The 25,804-nt window shown below is 43.9% G+C and overlaps 1 protein-coding gene and 1 pseudogene across 1 annotated transcript in view; both read right to left on the bottom strand.

Annotated features, from left to right (window-relative positions):
- Nucleotides 1-25,318, bottom strand: part of LOC144673295 (lysosomal protective protein-like) — a 53,124-nt gene extending 27,806 nt beyond the window's left edge. The window contains exon 1 of the mRNA XM_078535209.1: nucleotides 25,111-25,318. Within this exon, the coding sequence (XP_078391335.1) occupies nucleotides 25,111-25,271 (161 nt within the window). The 5' untranslated portion in view covers nucleotides 25,272-25,318. The remainder of the gene's footprint in view (nucleotides 1-25,110) is intronic.
- On the bottom strand, nucleotides 2,984-3,439 carry LOC144673297 (small ribosomal subunit protein bS21m pseudogene; annotated as a pseudogene).
- Nucleotides 25,319-25,804: the final 486 nt, after the last annotated feature.

Genomic DNA, 25,804 nt, shown 5'->3' with positions numbered 1-25,804 from the left:
TCTGGCAGCATTGGTGGTGACGAAATCAGTTAACGTTTCGAGTCTTCATGACCCTTCGGCAGAACTGAGTATAGTTAGGAGAAAGATGAAATATAAGCTGGTCTAAGGTGGGGGGGCGGGGGGAGAGAGAAGTTGAGGGTGTGGTGATTGTGGAGATAAGCAAGCAGTGATAGGAGCAGATAATCAAAAGATGTCACAGACAAAAGGATCAAAGAGGTGTTGAAGGTGGTGATATTGTCTAAGAAAAGTGCTAATTAAGAATGGAAGACAGGATACTCAAGGTACAGCTCTAGTGGGGGTGGGGTGGAAAGACTAACAAAGTTTTAGTTTTAGATTTAAAAATAATGGAAATAGGTGGGAAAAGAAGAATCTATATAAATTATTGAAAAAAAAGGGAGGGGGGAGAAACGGGGTGGGGATGGGGGGAGGGGGAGTTTAAGATCTAAAGTTGTTGAATTCAATATTCAGCCTGGAAGGCTGTAAAGTGCCTAGTCAGAAGATGAGGTGCTGTTCCTCCAGTTTGCGTTGGGCTTCACTGGAACAATGCAGCAAGCCAAGGACAGACATGTGGGCAAGAGAACAGGGTGGAGTGTTAAAATGGCAAGCGACAGGGAGGTTTGGGTCTTTCTTGCGGACAGACCGCAGGTGTTCTGCAAAGCGGTCGCCCAGTTTGCGTTTGGTCTCTCCAATGTAGAGGAGACCACATTGGGAGCAACGAATGCAGTAGACTAAGTTAGGGGAAATGCAAGTGAAATGCTGCTTCACTTGAAAGGAGTGTTTGGGCCCTTGGACGGTGAGGAGAGAGGAAGTGAAGGGGCAGGTGTTGCATCTTCTGCGTGGGCATGGGGAGGTGCCATTGCTGGGGGTTGAGGAGTAGGGGGTGATGGAGGAGTGGACCAGGGTGTCCCGGAGGGAACGATCCCTACGGAATGCCGTCAGGGGGGGGTGAAGGGAAGATGTGTTTGGTGGTGGCATCATGCTGGAGTTGGCGGAAATGGCGGAGGATGATCCTTTGAATGCGGAGGCTGGTGTGTTTGGTGGTGGCATCATGCTGGAGTTGGCGGAAATGGAGGAGGATGATCCTTTGAATGCGGAAGCTGGTGGGGTGATAAGTGAGGACAAGGAGGACCCTATCATGTTTCTGGGAAGGAGGAGAAGGTGTGAGGGCATTCTGAATATCGAGATGCTTTTCTTTCCTGTGGAAATCGTGTTTTGTCAGAAAGAATGAGGTCAAAACATTAACCCACAGCAATGCTGATACCAGCCTTCTTTAATGTATTGGCATAAATGGGCGTATTCTTAATCCGACATCTCAAATTATTCCCATTGACCAGGAAGCAGCCTCACTCCAGCATGACTCTGTCCAAACACAAAGGATAGAACTGAACCTCAGCCCACTAAGGCACAGTAGAAAATGTTAGGGAAGGAAATAATTAAAGAAGTTCAATTGCTAATTATCACATCTAAAACATCGATTGACCACACCCTGGGCATTTCTGGGGTTCATTCTTCTGTCGTAAATCCCTAATTCTTTTCTCCTGCCATAACTTTCCAAGGTGTTTCTGTCCCCATTGTTTCTAGTTACAAATCTCCTTTTGTACTGCGTGCTGTTTCTAAATGATCTCCCCATCCCGTTAACTTTGTATCCTCCATTTTCTGTCTAACCGCCGAGTGGTTCATATCCACCATCAACGCTGCGGGAAAGGAATGTTTTCCGAGGAATTTTCAATTGACAAAATTAAAAATGGAGCAGTGTATTTTGAAATTCCCATCTTTGGGTGTTGTTAGAAAAATGAAACTGATTGCGTTCAGTGATGCGTCTTATGCAAATCTACGTGATGGATTTTTGAGCGTGGGAGGATTTATAATATTTCTCACTGGGGAAAAAGGCAAATGCTGCCCTTTGGCATGGGAATCTAAAAAAATACGAAGAGTTGTGAAAAGTATGTTAGCAGCAGAGACTCTCGCCCTTGTTGAGGCGGTAGATATGGCATTCTTTATATCAAAGATACTGGCAGAAGTTTTAAGTGGAAAAGGGTATTCAGGAATGGTACCTATCCAATATCTTCTAGCTAATAAGTCACTTTGGGAAAATGTTCACTCTGCCTTGCTGGGAGTCAGAGTAGAGCTGAGCAGCGCCCATCAATACAGACCGGGGATTGCAGAGCAGCCTACATTGCTGGGAGTCGGAGCGGAGCGGACCTGTGGGGGACAGTCGAGAGCTGAGGAGCGCCCATAAATACAGACCGGGGATTGCAGAGCGGCCTACAATGCTGGGAGTCAGAGCAGAGCGGACCTGCGGGGGACAGGCAGGAGCTGAGCTGTTTCGCTGTTTCAGCTGCTCTGAGGCTGCAGTCAGGGAAAAAGAGAAAAGAGCAACTGTGACATCACAGGAAGCTGGTAAGTTGATTGGCCGGTAGGTGCTCAGTCTAAGGGACAGTGTGTGAGAAACCAGCTTAAGACAGGCGAGTTCAGGTAGATCTATAAATAAAAAGAACTAAAAAACTTTAATAATAATAAACCGTAATTTGAAAACTTTAAAATTAAAATCAAACAACAAAGATTTTTTAAAAAGCAATAAAAGTAAAGTATTTAAATCACAGAATCTCACAGTGCAAAAGAGGCCCTTCGGCCCATTGAGTCTGCACCGACACGTGAGAAACACCTGACCTACCTACCTAATCCTATTTACCAGCACTTGGCCCATAGCCTTGAATGTGCCAAGTGCTCATCCAGGTACTTTTAAAAGGATGTGAGGCAACCCGCCTCCACCCGCCTCCCAGGCAGCGCATTCCAGACCGTCACCACCCTCTGGGTAAAAATGTTTTTCCTCACATCCCCCCTAAACCTCCTGCCCCTCACCTTCAACTTGTGTCCCTAAAATATCTAAAACACATACCTTGTAGTTAAGAAGCACATTAATCTTTAGTTGTCAGTGGTGCTAGCATTCAATAAACACGGTAAATTGTTTTTATTCAGAAGGTCAAACCGGCAGCACCACCCGAATAAAAGTCCGGCTGGCCCTGCTGCAGCTCGAGTCCGATGTGCCTAATTAACAGCAAAACAACACATTCATGAAACCCTTGTGTGCTTGTCCCGCCTGCCATCTAAACCACAAGGTCTGGCCGAACGCTGTTTCTCACTCATGGATCCCACCGAGCAGCCCAGCCAGGGGTCCTGGCGATTCTTCCTCATCGGGGAGGCCAACTTCCCAGCCATCTCCATGTTGTGGATGCGCCAGCAGTTCTCGTAATTCTCGCGGATGCGTTTCCTGCAAGGCTTCTCGTAGTAACACCACGCTTTGCCTCTTTGATGATCCTGTCTGTGGTGAGAATCCGGGTCAGGGTCCAGTAAGTCGCCTCCACATCACCGCCCTGAACCATCACCGTCCGCAACACGAAGCGAGCTTGTGCTGCCATCGCCGGTGGAAGTGACAGTTGTCGGGGGAAGGGGGAGAGGGGCGGACCCGATGTGTAGCATACATAGGAAGAAAGTCATTAAAGTAAATTAACTAAACTAACATAAGTTAGAATGGCGAGACAGGTGTTATGCTGCAGCTGAGAGATGTGGGAGCTTTTGAACACCAAGGTGATCCATGACAAACACATCTGCAGGAAGTTTAAACAGCTTGAGGAATTCCGGGTCAGGATTATTGATCTGGAAGCCGAAATGCAGACACTGTGCAACATAAGGGAGGGGGAGAAATACCTGGAGACTTTGTTCCAGAAGACAGTCACAGAAGACAGAAGAGGGTCATCTGTTTTGGCCAGCAGAGAGGGGCAGGAGGATGAGACTGTCAGTGAGGCAGGTAATGGGACTGAACAGATGGTAGGGGAGGAGCTTCAGACTTTGCAATTGTCAAACAGGTTTGAGGTGCTCACAACCTGCGAGGATGAAAGTCAAGTCTGCAAGGTGGAGGAGCTGGCTGGCCATGGCACTGTGGTACAGGAAGCTGTTCAAGTAGGTTAGTAAAAAGGAATATTGTGATAGTAGGGGATAGTATAATGAGGGGGATTGACACTGTTCTCTGAAGCAAAGAGCGAGAGTCCAGACGGCTATGTTGCCTGTCCGGTGCCAGGGTTCAGGACATCTGCTCAGGGCTGAAGTGGAACTTGCAGTGGGAGGGGGAGGATCCAGTTGTCATGGTCCATGTAGGTACTAATGACATAGGTAGAACTAGAAAAGAGGTTCTGCAAAGTCAGTATGAGGAGCTAGGTACCAAATTAAGCAGCAGAACCTCAAAGGTAATAATCTCTGCATTATTACCTGAGCCACGTGCAAATTGGCATAGGGCAAATAAGATTAGAGAGATGAATGCATGGCTCAAAGACTGGTGGGAGAGAAGTGGGTTCCGGTTTGTGGGGCACTGGCATCAGTACTGGGGAAAAAGTGGGGGCTGTACCGTTGGGGCGGTTAACACCTGAACTGTGCTGGGATGAAGGTCCTCGCAAATCGCATAACTAGGGAAGTAGAGAGGGCTTTAAACTAAACAAGAGGGGTAAGGGATCAAGCTTGGATAGAGGTAGCAATTCAAGGTGTAATATGAGAAATGAGGGTCAGACAATGGCAGGAAGACAAAGAAAAAACCTAAGATTACATCAATCGTCAAGACTAGATTTTTACAAAGGTAACAAAAAGACAAAACTGAAGGCTCTCTATCTGAATGCACGTAGCATTACTAACAAAGTAAATGAATTGATGGCCCACATTGAAGTAAATAAATATGATCTGATAGCAATTACAGAGATGCGGCTGCAGAACAACAAAGATTGGGTCCTTAATATTGAAGAGTACATGTCATTCAAGAATAGGAAGCTAGGTAAAGGTAAAGGGGTAACACTGTTAATCAAAGAGGGTATTGGTGCAATAGTTAGAGATGACCTTGGTTCAAGAGATCAGGATGTAGAATCGGTTTGGGTGGAGATGAGGAATAGTAGGGGAAAGGAGTCATTAGTGGGAGTGGTCTACAGACCCCCTAACAGTAGCCATAGTATAGGACAAGGTATTCAAGAGAAAATATCGTATGCTTGTGATAAAGGGACGGCAATAATCATGAGCGATTTTAATCTACATACAAACTGGAAAAATCAGATTGGCAGTAGTAGCCTGGATGAGGAGTTCTTAGAATGCTTTCGAGATAGGTTCCAGAATGTGCTACTCTAAGAACCTACCAGAGAGCAGGTTATATTAGACTTGGTATTGTGTAACGTGACAGGATTAATGACCTCAGAGTAAAGGCACCCCTAGGTAGCAGCGACCACATTATGATTGAATTTTACATCCAGTTTGAAATGGAGAAGAATGGGTCTAAGACTAGAATCTTATACTTAAATAAGGGCAACAATGTGGGGATGAAAGCTGAGCTAGCTGAAGTGAACTGGGAAACTAGGCTGGAGGTTAGATCAATAGAGAAGTGGCCGACATTTAAGGGGTTATTTCAGAGTATTCAGGATAAGTACGTTCCTACTATAAAGAAAAATTCTAAGGGGAGGACCCACCATCCGTGGTTTACTAAAGATGCTAAGAAAAGAGCATACAACGCCACAAAGATGAGTGGCAGGACAGATGATTGGACAGAATAACAAGAACAGCACAGAATGACTAAAAGATTGATTAGGAGAAAGAAATTAGAGTGTGAGAGGAAGCTAGTTAGAAATGTAAAAGTGGATAGCAAGAGTTTATACAGGTATTTAAAAAGGAAAAGAGTAAAGTGAGTGCTGGCCCTCTAGAGTGACAGTGGGGAGTTAATAGTAGATAATAAGGAAATAGCAGAAGAAATGAACAAATATTTTGCTTCTTGTTCACTATAGAGGATATAAAAAAACATTCCAGTAATAGCTGCAAATCAAGAGGTGAACGGGAGAAAGGGACTTGGTGAAATTGAAATCACTTGGGAAATGGTACTGGGCAAATTGTTGGAGCTGCGGGCTGGCAAGTCTCTGGGTCCCAATGGACTACATCCTAGGGTCTTAAAAGAGGTGGCTAATGAGGCAGTCGATGTGCTGGTGTTAATTTTCCAAAATTCTCTAGATTCTAGAAAGGTTCCATCAGACTGGAACCCTTCTATTCAAGGGAGGCAGAAAACAGGAAACTATACGCCAGTTAGCTTGGCATCTCTCGTGGGGAAGTTATTAGAATCGATCATTAAAGATGTTATAGCTAGGCATTTAGAGCTCAAGGCAATCAGGAAGAGTCAGCATGGTTTTGTGAAGGAAAATCACGTTTAACCAATTTACTGGAGTTTTTTGAAGGAGTAACATGCACAGTAGATAAAGGGGAGCCTGAAGGCATGCTGTACTTGGATTTCCAGAAGGCATTTGATAAGGTGCCACATCAAAGATTATTACAGAAAATAACAGCGCATGGTGTAGTGGGTAACATATCAGCATAGATAGAAGATTGGCTGGCTGGCAGAATGCAGAGAGTATGCATAAATGGGTGTTTTTCTGATTGGCAGAACGTGACGAGTGGAGTCCCACAGGGGTCTGTACTGGGACCTCAACTTTTTACAATTTATATCAATGACTTAGATGAGGGGAGTGAAGACATGGCAGCTAAATTTGCAGATGACACAAAGATAGGTTGGAAAGTATGTTGTGAAGAGGACATGAGGTTACAGATGGATATAGATAGGTTGAATGAGTGGGCAAACACCTGGCAAATGGAGTTTAATGTGGTAAAATGTGAAGTTGTTCACTTTGGCAGGAAGAACAAAAAAAAGCAGAGTATCACTTAAATGGAGAACGGCTGCATAATTCTGAGGTGCAAAGGGATCTAGGTGTTCCAGTATGAGAGTCACAAAAAGTTAGTATGCAGGTACAGCAAGTAATTAAGAAGGCTAATGGAATGCTATCCTTTATTATGAGAGGGGTTGGACATAAAAGTAAGTATATTTTGCTTCAGTTATACAGGGCATTGGTGAGACCGCAACTCGAATACTGTGTGCAGTTTTGGTCTTCTTATTTATGGAAGGATGTAAATGCATTGGAGGTAGTTCAAAGGAGGTTTACAAGATTGAGACCTGGAATGAGCAGGTTGTCTTATGAGGAAAGGTTGGACAGACTGGGCTTGTTTCCACTGGAGTTCAGAAGAGTGAGGGGTGATTTGAATGAAGTATGCAAGATTCTGAACGGCCTTGACAAGGTGGACGTCAAAAGGATGTTTCCTCTTTGTGAGTGGGTTCAGAACTAGGGGGCATTGTTTTGAAATTAGGGTCACCCTTTTATGACAGAGATGAGGCGAATTTTTTCTCAGAGGATTGTGCAACTTTGGAATTCTCTGCCTCAGAAGGTGGTGGAGACGGGTCACAGAATATTTTTAAGACAGAGGTAGATTGCTTCCCTTGCCTAACAAGAATCTAAAGTTATTGGGGTTAGATGGGAACATGGAAACTGAAATACAAGAAGATTAGCCATGATCTTATTGAATGGCAGAGCAGGCTTGAGAAGCCAAATGTTCTACTCCTGTTCCTATTTCTTAAGTTATGTTCTTAAAATGCATTAATGAGAAAAGATTAACGAGTGCAGTTTTGGTCTCCTTATCTGAGGAAGGATGTTCTTGCTATAGAGGGAGTACAACGAAGGTTTACCCGACTGATTCCTGGGATGGTGGGACTGACATATGAGCTAAGATTGAGTCAGTTAGGATTATATTCGCTGAAGTTCAGAAGAATGAGGGGGGATCTCATAGAAACTTATAAAATTCTAACAAGACTAGATAGGGTGGATGTGGGAAGGATGTTCCTGATGGTGGGGGAGTCCAGAACCAGGGGTCACAGTCTGAGGATACAGGGTAGACAATTTAGGACTGAGATGAAGAGAAATGTCTTCACCCAGAGAGTTATGAGCCTGTGGAATTCGCTACCACAGAAAGCAGTTGAGGCCAAAACATTGTATGTTTTCAAGAAGGAGTTAGATTTGGCTCTTGGGGCGAAAGGGATCAAAGGATATGGGGAGAAAGCGGGAGCAGGCTATTGAGTTGGATGATCAGCCATGTTCATATTGAATGGCGGAGCAGGCCCAAAGGGCCAAATGGCCTACTCCTGCTCCTATTTTCTATGTTTCTATGAGATTGCGAATTGACATTGCAAGCTTAAAACAGTTGCTCGAGAATAAGGAGATTGCCAAGATCAAATGGATTGATAGCAGCTACCAATTAGCTGACTGCTTCACCAAAAGAGGAGCGAGCTCCAAGAAGTTACTGGTGACCCTCAAAGAGGGATGTATTTTTCTTTAGGAAAAAATACTTCTTGTGTGTGGACACATGTTCTTTTTTTAAGGAGGGGAATAAGGTCAATTTATTGAATGAAAAAAATATATATTGATGTTTGTTATTACCTTTTTCCTGTGTGTGATTATATCAACTTAAGGGTTACTTTTTTAAGGAGGAATCTGTTAGGGAAGGAAACAGTTAAAGAAGTTCAATTGCTAATTATTAGGTTGCTTAACTAAGTACCCATTTGGTTCTATAAAAGGGACAACAGCCGAGACTAGTTCTGTCTGTGAAGAGTTTGATGACAAACAATAAAACTCTGTCTGAAGGAAAAAAGCAAAAAAACTGCGGATGCTGGAAATCCAAAACAGAAACAAAAATACCTGGAAAAACTCAGCAAGTCTGGCAGCATCTGCAGAAAGGAACATAGTTAACGTTTCGAGTCCGAATGACCCTTCAACAGAACAGTTCTTAATTGACCATTGACAGGTCGGCGGGCGGACAGCTGATTTCACTGTCCACCTGCCTTCCTCAATATTTAAATGGACCGGGATGACGTCGGGGGTTCCTCCCAACATCATCCCGTGTCAGTTTCCCGTTGGCGAATGGGCCCCGCCCCCAAATCACCGACGGCAAAATTCTGCCCCATGTCTCTGTAATGGCTGTTATATCAAACCCATTTTCTCTTTGTGCCATTAATTTGTCTATCTTTCTACAAATGCTTCGTGCATGCCAATAAAGTGCCTTTAATTTTAGAACTGTTTAAACATTTTGCCCAGATTTGACCTTATTCGCTGATACACTATTACCGTTAAAGTTTATGTTCCTTTCCTGTCACACTCTGCTTATCTTCACCCCAAAACCCGACACTGCTCTATAGTCGTGACTTTTCTCTTTAGATTTATAGATTTCCACTCACTTGAACCCTCCTCACATATTTAGTTGAAGTATAGGCTTGTATTGCATTCGCCTTTTCGATTATTTTCTGTACGTGATCATGACATTTCAGTGGTCCATCTACCTGGACCCCCTAAGTCTCCTTGGACTTCCACTGTTGCTAGCTTTTCACCATTTGGAAAGTACAGTATTCTATCCCCTTTGGGCCAAAGTGTATCGGCCTCACATTTGCCGATATTGAAATCCATGGCCACAGTTTTGCCCATTCACTTAATCTATCAACATCGCTTTGTAATGTTACACTTCCATCTACATCAGTAAAATTCCACCTATCTTTGTATCATCAGCAAATTTGGAAATGTGGCTCTCTATCCCATCATCAAAGTCATTAGTTAATAGTGAATAGCTGAGGCCCCAACATTGTGGGACACCACTAGTCACACACAGTCAATTAGAGTACCTGCCCACTATCAATACTCTCTGTCAACTTCCACTCAACCAACTTCCTAACCATTTATTAAAATCATCTCCAATTCCAACTAACTAACAGTCCTTCATGAGGAACTTTGTCAGGCGCCTTCTGGAAGTCCATATAAATAGTATCTGTAGACATTCCCCTGTCGGCTACTTTAGTCACCTCTTCAAAAATACAACCAGATTTGTTAGGCATGACCCACCCTTTATAAATCTATACTGGCTTTTTCTGATCAGCTGAAAATTTTCAAGGTGTTCAATCACCCTATCCTTAAATACAAACCCTAGCAATTTCCTGATAACAGATGTTAAACTAACTGGTTCATAATTGCCTGGTTTCCCTAACTCATCTCTTTTAAACAGAGGCGTGACATGGGCAATTTTCCAATCTGAAGGAATGGTTCCCAAATCAAGAGACCTTTGCAAAACTAGTTAATGCATCAGCAATGTTCTCACCTACTTCCATTAAAACCCTGAGATGGAAATCATCTGGTCCCAAGGATTTGTCACAAATTAGTGCCATATTCTCTTCATTACAATTATTTTGCTTAGGTTAATTGGGGTGAATTTATGATTCAGTATTAGATTTCTTGAGATGTTGGGCATGCTGACTTCTTTCTTCCTCTACTGTAAACACTGATGCAAAGTAATTACTCAGCATGTCCACTATTTCCTCATTTTCATTGATAGCGTCACAATTTTCAGTTTTTATTTCATTGCTTCTGATCACTCTCTTCTTCCTAATGTGACTTGAAAAAGGTGTTTATTTTCTACTTGTTTTGTCACCTTTTGCTGTTTTTTCTGTATCTTTCCCATTCGCCTGTATCTGCGCTAACTTTTTGCAAGCCTTTTCTTTTAGTTTTATGTTGTCTCTTAGTTCTTTAATGTCCACAGCTGACCGCTTTGGCAAGTAGAGCTCTTAATCTTAAGCTCCCTTAAGATTCTGTATCACATTAAATTATTCTTGAATGCCTCCCGCTGATGATCTGTCATTTTATCCATCATCAGATTTGCCCAGTTTATGGCAGACAGTCTCTGCCTTATCATAAGGGGGGAAAAGTAAAAAAGCCTAAATCAGACTTAATGTGCATGTATGTGAATGTGTGCAGTGTGGTTAATAAAATTGGTGAACTACAGGCATAGTTTGACAATGGAATTATGATATTATTGCTATAACAGAGAGCTAGATCAAAGGAGGGCAGTACTGGGTGTTAAGTACTCCCGGGTACAGGTGTTTAGGAGAGACAGGAAAGGAAGGGGGCGGGGGGGGAGTGGCATTATTAATTAAGGATGGTATTACAGTACTGGAGAGAGAGGATGTTCCAGAGGGGTCAAGGACAGAAGCTCTCTGGCTAGAGGTAAAGAATGATAAAGGTGCAATAACATTGATCAGTGTAGTACACAGACCACCAACTAATGGAAGGGATGTAGAAATACAGACTTGCAAGAAATTACAGAGGGGTGAAAGAATTATAGAGTAATTATAATGGGGACTTAAATTATCCAAATATAGACTGGGATAGGAATAGTACAAAGGGACAAGTGGGGCGAGAGTTCCTGATACATTCAAGCTAATTCTCTGCAGCAGTATGTTTCCAGTCCAGCAAGAGGGCAGGCGCTGTTGGATCCGGTTCTGGGAAATGAGTTGGCTCAAGCGGATCAAATGGGACAGCATTTACCGGACAGTGATCATTGGGTAATAAGGTTTAGGTTGGTCATGGAAAAGGAAGAGGAACAATCCAGAGCAGGGATAATTAATTGGGGGAAAGCCAATTTCAATGGGCTGAGCACGCATCTGAGTCGAGTGAGTTGGAATCAAATGTTGGCAGAAAAGACGGTGGCTGAACAATGGGCCACCTTCAAAGAAAAAGTATTGCAGGCATGTCAAGGTATATTCCCTTGAAGGGGAAAGGTAGGCAAATAAATCCAGAGTGCTATGGTTGATGAGGGGGATAGAAGTGAAGATAAAAAGGAAAAAGTGCACAAACAACAGATGTCATGTAGAAAATACAGTGGAGAATCAGGCTGAATATAGAATACAGAAGTGAAAAAACTAAGAAGAAAAGCAAGAAGAGAGCATGAAAAGAGGCTGACAGCTAACATGAAAAGGAAACCCAAGGTCTTCCATAAGCATATAAATAATAGAAGGATGGTAAAAGAAAGAGTAGGGATGATTAGGGGACTTGCACATGGAGCAGGAGAAATAGCAGAGGTACTAAATGAGTACTTTGCATATGTCTTTATAAAGGAAGAAGATGCTGAGGTGAGAGGGGAGGTAACTGGCACACTAGAATAATTTACAGTTGAGGAGGAGGAGATGTTAGAAAGACTATCCTTAAAGTAGATAAGGTATCAGGACTAGATGACATGCATCCAACAGTACAGAGGGAAGTGAGAGCGGAAATTGCAGGGGCACTAGTGATAATCTTCCAGTTTTCCTTACACACAGGGGTGATGCCAGAGGACTGGAGAATTGTGAATGTTACACCCTAGTTCAAAAAGGGGTGCAAGGATAAAGCCGGCAACTACATACCAGTCGGTTTGACTTTAGTGGTAGGGAAAATTCTGGAAACTATAGTTCAGGACAAAATCAATAGTCATCTCAACAAGGGCAAGACAATTAAGGAAAGTCAGCATGGATTCATTAAGGGAAAATCATACTTAACTAACTAGCTGGAGTTTTTTTTGAGGAGATAACAGAGAAGGTTGATGCTGTTGATGTGGTATATATGGATTTTCAAAAGGCATTTGATACAGTGCCACACAACAGACTTGTGAGCAAAATTCTAGCTCATGAATAAAAGAGAAAGTAGGCACTTGGCTAAGAAATTGCCTGAGTGACAGGAAACAGACAGTAATGATAAATGGTTGTTTTTCAGATTGGAGGAAGGTTTATAGTGGAGTTCCCCAGGGGTCAGCGTTGGGACCCTTGTTCTTCCCGATGTATATTAATGACCTAGATTGTGGTGTGCAGGGCATGATTTCAAAATTTGCAGATGATACGAAGATTGGAAACGTTGTCAACTGTGACGGGGATAGTCTTAAACTTCAAAAGGACATAGACACTTAGGTGGATTGGGCAGACAAATGGCAGATGAAGTTCAATACAGAGAAGTGTGAGGTGATTCATTCTGGAGAGACAGTATAAAACAAAGGGAGAAACTCTAAAGGAGGTGCAGGAACAGAGGGACCTCTGTGTAAACGTACATAAGTCATTGATGGTGGCAGGGCATGTTGAGACAGCAGTTAATGAAGCATATTGTATCTTAGGCTTTATTAATAGGGGCATTGAGTGAAGAGTAAGGAAGTCATGTTGAACTTGTATAAGACACTAGTTAGGCCTCATCTGGGCCACTGTGTCCAGTTCTGGGCACCATACTTGAAGAAGGATGTGAAGGTATTGGAGAGAGTGCAGTGAAGATTCACAAGAATGATTCCAGGAATAAAGAACTGTAGCTAGGAGGATAGGTTGGAGAGGTTGGGACTGTTTTCCTTGGAGAAAAGGCGGCTGAGAGGAGGCTTGATAGAGGTATTCAAGATCCTAAGGGGTATGCACAGGTTAAACAGTGGGAAACTGTTCCCACTCAAGAGAGTATCAAGAATGAGAGGGCATGGATTCAAAATAATGGGCAAAAGGAGTAATAGTGATGCGAGAAACAAATTTCACCCAAAGGGTCTGGAACGAACTTCCTGAGAGGGTGGTGGAGGCAGGTTTGATCGAGATATTCAAAAGAGAATTGAATTGCTACCTGAAAAGAATGTGCAACATTACAGGGATAAGGCAGGGGGGTGGGACTAGGTGGAATGCTTTTTCAGAGCCAATGCAGACTTGATGGGCTGAATGGTCTCCTGCACTGTAAAGGTTCTGTGATTCTGTACTGAAGTCAGCCTTACCTAAATCTAGAATCAAAACAGTTGTTTCTCATTTCTCCCTTTCAAATACTACACTGAATTTAATCATGTTATGATCACTGTTTCATAAATGTTCACACGCTCTTAGATTTAAATAAATCTGGCTCGTATGGCTTTGTGCACTCATGCTTACAGTCTTGCCAGGTGCAGATCCTGCGTCTCTGTTAAATGATGGGGCCGTGATTTTATCATCTTTCTCTTCTCAGGTCTTCCTCCACTGCCTGGTCGGATTGCACTTCTCGGGTGCCCGAAAGGAGAAAAGCGTTGGGGGTTGGGGTTGGAGATAGATTCTTACACCTGCGGCTTGTAAGTCAGGGGCAAGTGTTGAACGGTGGGTTGGGGAGGGAGTGGATGGAAAGAGTCGGCATGAAAGGAGGTGGTTTAGGCATGGGGAGGCTGTCATCTTCTATGGGTTCAGTCCTGTTGCTGGCCACGGCTTCAGCAATGGCCCTTTTGATGGTGACCAGGACAGTCTCTGCTATACAGGATAAAGCATGTGGGCTCCCTTCTCCCATGCTGATTGGCTCTTGCTGCCTTTGGTTATGTGCCCAGGAGAGGGGAGGCAGGGGCTGGGATTTGAGGCCATGGGGAGGGGGGCTGGGGGGAAGGCAACTTGAGGGAAGGTATAATGGGTCCAGGGGCCCTTTAAGGAGGGACATACCTGCCCACCACCAGCCTGCACAAGGAAACCTGCCAGGCTGGCTGCTTGGCACGGGCCTCTCCTGCCGCTGGATAAATGCTGGCAGTGGGATAAGGCCCCCATTGTCCATTTGGGGGCCTTGGTTCACCTGCTGTTGGGCCAACCATCTAATGCCACCACTGCTGCCGTTATAACTGTGTAGGGGCGGGCGGACAGGGGACAGGGAGGCTGCTTGTTAGATTTAACGAATGCCCCCCGCCTTCAAACCTGTCGGCAGGGGAAGAGTAAAATCCAACCTCGTGTCAGGATGAACTCCTCACACTCTGCAGCTGCGGGGCGGTTCTCCTCGCTCCTGCCTCCAGTGCAGCGCTGGAGGGACTGGGTGCCCGCTCGTTCCCATGCTCAGCCATTCTTCTCTCCTTCACTGGTTAAATTCAGGTCACAAAGGGCTTTTCGCACCTGCTCCAGCCACTTCTTTGGAAGGTCCAGGCTGGCTTTAAGCAATGATGGCAAGTAACAATTTTGGGCCCCCAACTGGTGGATGCAGCCAGTCAGCAGTGTGTTCAGTGCAGGCTGTGTGCAGAAATCATGACAATGAGCCAGTAACATGACGTTGGTTTACTGCCTGTATCACATCGAATGGATGTGGGTTATTATGCATTGCAATTCCCACATGTGTTTTCAAGGCTGTCCAGCTTAGCCCCATAGTCTTGGTACTCGTTATGATATTTATTAAAACTGAAATACAATGATGTTACTGGACTGGACTAATGGTCTGGGAAAGAAGAGTTCAAATAGGCTCATAAATAGTAAAAGGGGGAGTGGGACTGCTTAGGGACCAAAAAGGGGATTTCCTCATGGAGACAGAGGACACAGCTAAGGTATGAAATTAATACTATGCATCTGTCTTTACCAAGGAGGAAGGTACTGAGAGAGGGGGTAATTCAGGGTTTAAAATTGATAAGGAAGTGGTATTGGATAAACTGTCTGTACTTAAAGTTGATAAAACACCAGGACCAGGTGAGATGCATTGAAGGTTACTGAGGGGAGAGAGAGTGGAAATTGTGTAAGCACTAACCATAATTTTTAAATCTTCCTTATACTCCGGGGTCGTGCCAGAGGACTGGAGAACTGCAAACATTACAGCCTTGTTGAAATAAGTCGAGCAATTACAGGCTAGTCGGTTTAACTTCAGAGGCAGGGAAACTTCTACAAACAATAATTCAAGACAAAATTAACGGTCACATGGACAAATGTGGGTTAATTAAGGAGAGCCAGTGTACATTTATTAAGGGAAAATCATGGTTAACTAACTTGGAGTTTGTTTGAAGGGATAACAGAGGGGGTTGATGAGGGCAATACCGTTGACGTGGATTTCGAAATGGCATTTGATACAGTGCCATACAACAGACTTGTGAGCAGTTATTACTCATGGAATAAAAAGGAAAGTGTCAAAATGGATACAAAACTGGCTCAGGGTCAGACAACAGACAGTAGTGCTTAACGGGTGGTTTCAGGCTGGAGGAAGGTTTGTAGTGGAGTTCCCCAGAGGTCAGTGTTTTGACCCTTGCTCTCCCTGATACATATTAACGATCAGGGCCTTGGTTTACAGGGCACAATTTCAAAGTTTGCAGATGATACAAAACTTGGAACTGTGAGGAGGACAGTTTAGTACTTCAAAAGGACATAGACAGGTTGGTGGAGAGGGCAGACAAGTGGCAGATGAGGTTCAATGCAAAGAAATGTGAAGTGATTCATTTTGCTAGCAAGAACATGGAGAAACAATGTAAAATAAAGGGTACAACTCTGAAGGGGAGTGCAAGAGCAGAGGGACCTGGGTGAATGTGCGCATAAATCATTAAAGGTGGCAGCACAGGTGGAGAGAGCAGTTAATAAAGCATATAGTATCCTGGGCTGTATTAATAGGAGCATAGAGTACAAGTGCAGGGAGGTTATGTTGAACTTATGTAAGACACTAGTTTGGCCTTAGCTGGAGTAGTGTGTCCAGTTCAGGGTGCCATACCTTAGGAAGGATGTGAAGGCATTGGAGAGACTGCAGAAAAGATTCATGAGAATGCTTCTATGGATGAGGAACTTCAGTTATGAAGATAGATTGGAGAAATTTGGGACTGTTTATCTTAGAGAAAAGGTGGCTGAGGGGAGATTTGAAAATCAAAATCACGAGGGGTCCGGACAGAGTAGATAGGGAGAAACTGTTCCCACTTGTAAAATGATCGAGAATGAAAGGGCACAAATTAAAAATAATTAGCAAAAGAAGCAAAAGTGGTTTGAGAAAAAACTTTTTCACACAGCAAGTAGTTAAGGTCTGGAATGCACTGCCTGAGAGTGTGGTGGAGGCAGATTCAATCAAAGCATTCAAAAGGGAATTAGATTGTTATCTGAAAAGGAAGAACATACAAGGTTACGGGGAGAAGGTAGGGGAATGGCATGAGGCGAAATACTCATTTGGAGAACCGGTGCTGATGTAATGGGCTGAATGGCCTCCTTCTGTGCTGTAACAGTTCTGTGATTACTCATTACTAAATCTAATAGGTCTGCCCTCTTGTTGGTTCAAGGACATATTGCTGAAGAATACTAGCCCAGGCACACAAGAAATTCACAGCCTCCCTGACATCTTTTAGTCTGCTTCTCCCATTCTATATGAAAGCTTAAACTCCCCATTAAAACTACAAAATATTTGCTATAGGCTAATTTCAGTATTTATACAATCTACCATGGAACACAAACAACTCTCACTACATTCCTAAATGCTTTTCTATTTGTTAATTCTACCCATAAAGGCTCCACTGCCTGCTTATCCCTTGTTATTTCCTCTTTAAGAATGAAATCAATTCAATGATAAATCATTAAGGCTACTCCTCGCCTACTATTATTTTCCCTGTCTTTCCTGTAGAACTTAGAACCTGGTACATTTAACTCCCAGTTCTAACAGGGTCTTGTAGCCATGTTTCAGTAATGGCTACCATGTCAACTCCACCAGGTTGAATCTATACTTCCAGTTCATTCAATTTGTTCCTTATACACTGTACAGGGAGGAGTACGAGAACAGGGGGAAGGGAGAGAGCAGGAACAGGGGGAGAGGGATGTAAACCGGACAGTAGAAAGTAAATTTTCTGATGGATGATCTATAACCGGGCTAACATCCACATAAAATAACAGTGAATCACAGATAATTCCCCCTCCTAAATCTGGTGTGTGAAAAAAAAATTCCACAATTTTCTCCCCACCCAATGGGAATAACTTCCTCACCAGGACTCGCTGCCCTGCGTGACCCAGATACACAAGTGCAAAACTGGTCAGCAGCTCAATTTGAATCGATCACCTTTGCCTATTGTGTCTTGTGATGTGAAGGCTTTCGTTATTTTTGGTCACTGGTTATTGATGGTCAGCAGTTATTAATAGTTGTGAGTTACAAGAGCAGTCATGGGTAGACAATTTTCAACCACAGAAGAGTACGTTTCAGATCTCAAGCCATATCCACATTCAACTCCCTGACTCAACCTCGTGAGAAAATGTCCAGGTAATTGTCCTCAAAAAAGCAGGACACATCCAATTTGCCAATTACCACCCTGTCAGTCTGTCTTAACCAGTAGCAAAGGGGATTGGAGTATGAGGATAAAGAAGTCTTACGATAGTTGTGCAGGGTTTTGGTGAGACCACATCAGGAGTGTGATGGAATAATCTCCACTTTTCTGGATGAGTACAGCTTCAACAACACTCAAGAAGCTTGACACTATCCAGGACAAAGCAGCCCGCTTGATTGTCACCACATCCACAAACATTCACTCCCTCTACCACCGATGCACAGTAGCAGCAGTGTGTACCATCTACAAGATGAACTGCAGAAACTCACCAAGGCTCCTTAGGTAGCACCTTCCAAACCCAAGACTTCCAACATGTGTAAGGACAAGGGCAGCAGATGGATGGGAACACCACCACTTGCAAGATTCCCTCAAGCCACTTGCTATGCTGACTTGGAAATATATTGCTGTTCCTTCACTGTCGCTGGGTCACAATCCTGGAACTCCCTAACAGCACAGTGGGTGCACCTAAACCACATGGACTGTAGTGGTTCAAGAAGGCAGCTCACCACCACCTTCTCAAGGGCAATTAGGCATGGGCAATAAATGCTGGCCCAGCCAGCGAAGCCCACATCCCACAAATGAAAAAAAAAATTTTGGTCTCCACATTTAAGAAAGGATATACTTGCATTGGAGGCAGTACGATCCTTGGGATAAGGGGGGTTGTCCTATGATGAGAGGCTGTGTAAATTGGGCTTATATTCTCTGGAGTTTCGAAAAATGAAGGGCAATCCCCTTGAAGCACACAAGATTCTGAAGGACTTGATAGGGTGGACACAGAGACTGTTTCCGCCAGTTGGCGAATCTAAAACATGGGGGCAAAGCCTCAGGATAAGGGGCCAATCATTTAGGATGGAGATGAGGAGAAATTTCTTCATTCAAAGGGCTGTGAATCTTTGGAATTCTCTACCCCAGAGGGTTGTGGATGCACCATCGTTGAATGTATTTAAGTTTGGGGCAGACAGATTCTTGGTGCTTCAGGGAATTAAGAGATATGGGAAGCAGGCAGGAAAAATGGAGTTGAAGCCCAAGATGAGCTACGACTGTCTTGAATAGTGGAACACACTCAATGGGCCATGTGGTCTACTCCTGCTTCTATTTCTTATGTTCTTACGTTCTTTAAGTGATGGAAGGAGTTGTTAGAAATGCTAACAAACAGCACATACTCTGCAATAACTAATGCTCAGTTTGGGTTCCACCAGGTTCCTGATCTTATTTCAGCTTGGTCCCAATATGGGCAAAAGAACTGAATTCCAGTGGTGACAAGAGAGTGACCTTGACATCAAGGCAGCATGTGACCATGTGTGGTATCAAGGAGCCCTAGCAAAATAGGAGTCAAGGGAACTCAATGGGAAAACTCTCCACTAGCTGGAGTCATACCTAGCACAAAGGAAAATGGTTGTGCTTTTTGGAGGCCAATTGTCTCATCCCCAGGATATCACTGCTCTGTTCTGCCGAAGGGCCGTGAAGGCTCGAAACGTTAACTGATTTCTTCTCCACCGATGCTGCCAGACCTGCTGAGTTTTTCCAGGTAATTCTGTTTTTGTTTTTTATCACTGCAGGAGTTCCTCAGGATCATGTCCTGGGCCCAACCATCTTCAGCTGCTTCACAATGACCTACCTTCCATCATACAGTCAGGATTGGGGAAATTTGTTTATGATTGCACAGTTCATACCATTCACAACTCCTCAGATATCAAAGCAATCTGTGCCTGCATATAATAAGACCTGAACAACATTCAGGTTTAGGCTGATAAGTGGAAAGTAATAGTCACACCAATGACCATTTCCATCAGGAGAATATCTCACCATCTTCCCTTGACGTTCAATGGCATTACCATCACCGAATCGCCCCCACCATTAACATCTAGGGGTTACCATCGATCAGAAACTGAACTGGACTAACCATATAAATACTGTGACTACAAGAGCAGGTCAGAGACTAGGAATTCTCTAGCGAGTAACTCACCTCCTGACTTGCCAAAGACTATCCATCATCTACAAGACACAAGTCAGGAGTATGATGGAATACTTTTCACTTGCCTGGATGAGTGCAGCTCCCACAACACTCAGGAAGCTTGACACCATCCAGAACAAAGCAGCTGCTTGATTGGTACCCCATGCACCAACTTAAATATTCACTCCTTTTGGCACCAGTGCATAGTGACAACAGTGTGTACAATCTACACGATGCATTGCTGGAACTCACCAAGGCTCCTTTGACAGCACCTGTGATGTCTACCACCTAGGAGAGCAGCAGCAGCATATGTCTGAGAACACCGCCACCTGCAATTACCCTTTCAAGTTACTCACCATCCTGACTTGGGAATATACTGCCATTTCTTCATCATCACTAAGTCAAAATCTGAACTAACAGTGCTGTGGTCATGCCTTCACCACATGGACTGCAGTGGTTCAAGGCAGCGGGCTCACCAGCAACTTTGAGGGCAGTAAATGTCAGCCTTGTTAGTGATGCGTACATCTCATGAATAATTTTAAAAATTACTTGCATTCACTTGCACCTTTCACGACCTTGGACATCCCGAAGTGCTTTCAAACCAATGAAGTACTTTTGAAGTGTTGCCACTACTGTAATGCAAGAAATGTAGCAGCCAATATAATAAAAATTAAAAGTCCCACTGAACCAGCCCCATACCTGGATTTGCATGCCAAAATATGGAATGGTTTACAAACCAGTTATTTGAAACTTCCATTTAATGGGTCAGAGAAGGTTTTACAAATGAGGAAGTTGCCTTAAATGTGTCAGGCGTTTTATTCAAAATGAATCTAGCTGAGCTGTCTGTGATTCAACGCTGACAGAGCTTCTCACTCAGTTATGACGAAGAAAACCTGAAGCTGGAGTGGTGCCAGTGTTTGAAACTGATCCCACAGGAATGCAACCCGAGCCCGGCGAGCACACAGGAAACTTGCCTGCTTGGTCTCTCGCTGTTGGATTCCTGGGCACGGCCCACGTACATCAGCTCTGCTACTCAAGCTCTCAGGTTACAAGCCAGAATCTCACCTCCTCTTCCTCTCAACAGCCTTCTAAAAAAAAATCAAGTGCCAATTTCTAGTTCCCCTCTTGAGTGTGAGGAATGGAAAGTGATTGTGTCCTGACTGGAAGGCTGGTATGTTCATTGGCCAGAGCTACAGCATTCCTCAGGCTGAGGTCAATGAGTGGGCATCGCCCAACCACTTCTGTTCTGGACCAGCAACGCCAAAGAAAGACCATATCATCTAAAAATAGGCCAGATAGCTGGAGGAAGGAAAGAACGACAAAGGGATATGGGGGCAGGGCAGGCACATGGGAATAGGATGTGCTGAAGGGAAGGAGAAACAGCAACATGAAATTGGTGGGGCAAATCTTGGGCCTGTTTCCAGACTGAAATTTCTAGCTCTGTATCTCAAAACAAAAACCCACTTTACCCCGACTTGTCTCACATGATGCAGATTTTAGTTCATTCTTTGTCTTCCCCAACTATACACACCTGTAAGGAACATGGAACAATGCTGGATAAATAGAGTTATGGTGCAGATCAGTCCTGATCTAGTTAAAGAGCAGGTAGAGCAGACCCCAGGGGCTGAATGTCCGTTCCTGCAGTGATCAAGAGCAGGGATTCTGGCTAATTTCCCTTCAACAAGGGCACAAGGGCCAATTTGTTGCCCAATCTCTCATTGTCCCACATGCCGACTCAGCACTGACTGAGTAATCAGCTTTCCTAATCTGCTAGAGCAGCTATTTACTTTGTAAAAACGTCTTCAGGGTGGCTGGTTTACGCAAGATAAGGTTTAAATTGGTAGTAATGACATGTCTGAATGTGCAACCTATTCTCCCACTCATTGCCCTTTTTCACAATCACCTCAGATTCAGATTCTGGCAGCAGTTCCAATCCTGAGCTATTCTCATTAACCTTTTAAGTTCCTGCCAAGGCTCAGTAGTAGTACACTCGTCTGAGTCAGGGGGCTATGGCTTCAAGTCCTACTCCAGAGTCTTGAATACAAAATCTAGACTGACACCCCAACGCAGTAATGAGGGAGTGTGGCACGATGGAAGGTGCCATTTGACAATGAGATGTTAAACTGAGGCCCTGGTGGACATAAAAGGTCCTGTGGCATATTTTGAAGAGCAGGAGCATTATTCCGTGTCCTGGCCAATATTTATATATCCCTCAATCAACATCAAGGAAACAGATTATTTGCTCATTATCATCTTGCTGTGAGATAACTGGCTGCCACTTCTCCTACATTGCAACAGTGACTAACTTCACTAGCAAAATGCTGCAGATGCTGGAAGTCTGAAATTAAAATGCTGGGAATACTCAACAGGACAGGTAGCACCTGTGGAATGACAGACAGAGGTTACATTTCAGGTCAATGACCTCTCATTAGATCTGACGAACAGCCTTGTCCTGACCTACAGAGTATTTCCAGAATTTTCTGTTTTCGACTTAAAAAAAACACTTCATTTTCTGTAAAGCACTTTTGGGTTTCCTGAGGCTATGAAAGTGCTAAACAGTTTCAGATTATTTCTTTGTATGTTGCTGAGCAATTTGGGAGTCAAAAATACATTACACACATCAGCAGATTGAAAAATGTTCAGAGTGAAGTCAAATTAGGAGGAGGGATTAAGCAAACCAGTGTTGCATTCCCTGGAATTTAGAAGGTTAACAGCTGATTTGATCAAAATTTAAGATATTAAGGGGAATAGGGAGTGTAGGTTACAATAAACTATTTCCACTTGTTGGTGGAGTCTAAGACTAGAGAACATAGTCTAAAAGTTAGAGTTAGACCTTTATGGAGTGAAATGAGGAAACACTTCTACACAAAGGGAAGCAGTTTGGCTGCGTGTGGAAAAAAGTTCCAGTGATACTGGATCAATTGTTAATTTTAAATCTGAGATTGATAGATTCATGTTCACTCTCTTCTTCAGGTACTGTGCCCTAAGAGGATGCTGGTGACCTTGGACAGCCATGTTAATTGTTGCTGTTATCCAAAGATATTAAAGGATATGGGGCAAGGTTACAGATCATCTTATTGAATGGTAGAACAGGTTCAAGTTATTAAATGGCCTATCCCTTTCCTATGTCTATAAGAGGCTTTGTGAATATCACGGCCCACATGCAAGTCTGTAAATGTATATTACCAATATTGTAAACACACACACACACAGACAGACACTCACCCCTTAGGACACTCCCATTCTCACTGCACAGAGTGAGAGGCTGTTGGAGGTGGGAAAATGGACTCCAGGGTCAGGCAGCTATTAGTTCTGCCAGTGTCTCAGTAGGCAAAGACAGGGTGTACCTAAGCCACAGGGCAGGAGACCCCAGCTTTGAGCTCCAGCCCGTATTCAGTTAACTGACTACATCTGGGATACTGTTAATAGCCTCAACTCTCCTGCATTCGGAAGGGGAAAAAAATTCAGCCAAGATTCCTGTGTCCAGTCTCAATCCGTTGACTGCCCCATCACCCCTGCCACCCCTGCCTAAAATGGGGGCAGGACTAGACTTGGCTGTAACTGCCTCCTATGGTCAAATACCCCCAGTCAGTCACAGTCCAGGATTGAACCCCACACCTCGTGGCAAAGAATACCATTGTGAAATCCTCATTTCAGGGATGCTTAATTGCAAGAGTCTCTCCCCAACTTCTCCCCAGGAGAGGTGCTTCCTTCTCAGAAACAGGAATGTATGAAAATGATAGGCAGGGAAAGACTATCTCGGTCCATCAAGCTTGCCCCACACAGTCACGATGCCTGGAACATCATGATTAGACAGCATTCTCCTGAGCAGCAGCGTTATTTCCTGAGACACACAAAACAGCCAGACAATGAAAACATAAAACTCCAGGGCCAATTAGACCCTTGAGTATAGAAGGTTAAATGGTGATCTAATTGACATGTTTAAAGATGATTAAAGAATTTCAGCGTAGAAAGGGAGGGAAATGATTTCCTCTGGTGGGAGAGTCCAGAACAAAGTACATTTAGCCAAGAAGTTTAGGGGTAATGTCAGGAAGCGCTCTTTCACACAAAGGATAATGGAAATCTGGAACTCTCTTCCAAAAAAAAGTCAGTTGAGGCTAGGAGTCAACTGAACATTTCAAAACTTGAGATTGAAAGATTTTTGTTGGACACAAGTATTAAGGGATATAGAATCAAAGCAGGAACACGGAGTTAAGATACAGCGCAGTCACCGTTTGATTGAATGACGATACAAATGAGGGGCTGAGTGGCTTACTCCTGTAACCATGTTTCTGTAAGAGGGGGGAATCTCTCTCTGACCCCCTTCAGCAATCAGAACTGCGTCAGGAGGCCACAATGTGCAGGTTTACATTATCTGCTGTTTTACTGACTTTTTGTAAGGCATGGTCTCCACCTCAGCCAGGATGTGGTGTGGCTCCCTTCTCAAGGCCTAAGCCATTTCAAAGAGTACTATATAACCAACGTACCCATTCCTATGTGGAGATTCAGCAATCCAGCAATTCCAGGGGGCAAAACAAGGGAGCCTGAAATCCCAAAATCTTGGAAAGGATGGGGAAGGAGTTTCTGAATCAATCTGCAGGCTCCAGATGACCGGCAGAGAATCTGACATTTTGACAGGGTACAATTGGCAGCAGAGGAAATTTGATCAGAGACTTCATTTAACGCACCCGGCGATGAAATTCCATAAAACAATGACCTCTCTCCCCTGCGTGATTTTGTCCCTAAAGTCAGTTCGAGGCTTGTGTTCTCTAAGCGAGTCATCATTTTAAAAAGGGGCAAGATAAAAATCAAATGCAAACCTGTTAATTTTCATTTAATTGCAAACTCCAGAAGCAATTACATAGCTAGCATGTGATGCAGAACACCCTCCCAGACAAAAAAAATTGTGTTGTTTCCTAAAGAAGAAAGATTGTCCCGTTCAAATTACCATAAGCATAATGTCCAATTTTAATCACACTGCAACTACTGAACAATATAAACCCCATCACATTACAGCAAAACCTAACATCTCAGGCTAAAACCTCCTCGAATATTAAGCTAATCTTCCTCATTTATGATAACTCCAGGATTATGCGGCCGCTATGATACAGAACCTGATCAATGTACATCATTCCACTTACAGGGAGGAGGAAATGAATGAGGAACAAGGGGAGTGGGTAAGGGGTAATAAGGGAGGGGGAGGGGTGGCATAGAGATTTATTTCCTCCTAAGACTCCTGCTAGGTTAAGATTCCACCATCCGCCTATCCCGCTCATTATTCCTGCCTGGTCAAGGTTTCAAGCTAGGATGTTCAGCACTGAGATTTCAGGAGACCAGGGACTGTAAAATACGAGCTCTACCTTGTCCCAAAACCCAGAGTCGAGTGTCCAACCTCCTGTGGAGCCCCCTTCACTTACCAGTAGTGTAGATGTTTGCCTGAAGAAGCCTGCAGGTACCCGGACCACTGCCTGAAGTTGAGTCTGGTGCTGAGACCCGGCAAGGACAGGACTTCATCTGGGGAGAAGTATCCCAGAGCACTGCTCACACAAAAAAGCAACAGCAAACACCGCCACATCATTGCAAAGCAGGCGGAGAGAGAGACTGAGATTAACAGGCAGAACTCGGAAAATCTCAGAACAACGTAGCAGCCGCGATTAGCTCCTCACATGACCAACTCAGAATAAGACCACATGACCGACGGTAAATGACATAATTCCCGGAAACACGATCAGTACACACCCCAGAACAGCTCCTGTAACACCACAAAAATCCCTCCACAACACACAAACAGCGACAACTAACCAGAGAGAGACAGGGAGAGTCAGAGAGTGAAAGAGCGACACTGGACGGGAGAGAGAGAGAGAGAAAAATACAGAGACTAGACTGGAAAGTGAGATGGACGGACAGGACTACAGAAAGACATGGAGGAACTGAGTGGAGAGAGAGAAAGAAAAATTGGAGTGGAGAGAAAGAAAGAGGTTGGACTGGAGAGAGAGAGACCGAGAAAGATTGGACTGGAGAAAGAAACAGAAACATAGGGAAAGGTTGGACCGGTGAGAGAGAGAGGTTGGACTGGAGAGACTGAGCGAGAGAAAGATTGGACTGGGGAAA

This window comes from Cetorhinus maximus, unplaced genomic scaffold (genome assembly GCF_964194155.1).
Source record: "Cetorhinus maximus unplaced genomic scaffold, sCetMax3.hap1.1 HAP1_SCAFFOLD_325, whole genome shotgun sequence".
Lineage (NCBI taxonomy): Eukaryota > Metazoa > Chordata > Chondrichthyes > Lamniformes > Cetorhinidae > Cetorhinus > Cetorhinus maximus.
This window is presented reverse-complemented; position numbering and strand designations above follow the sequence as displayed.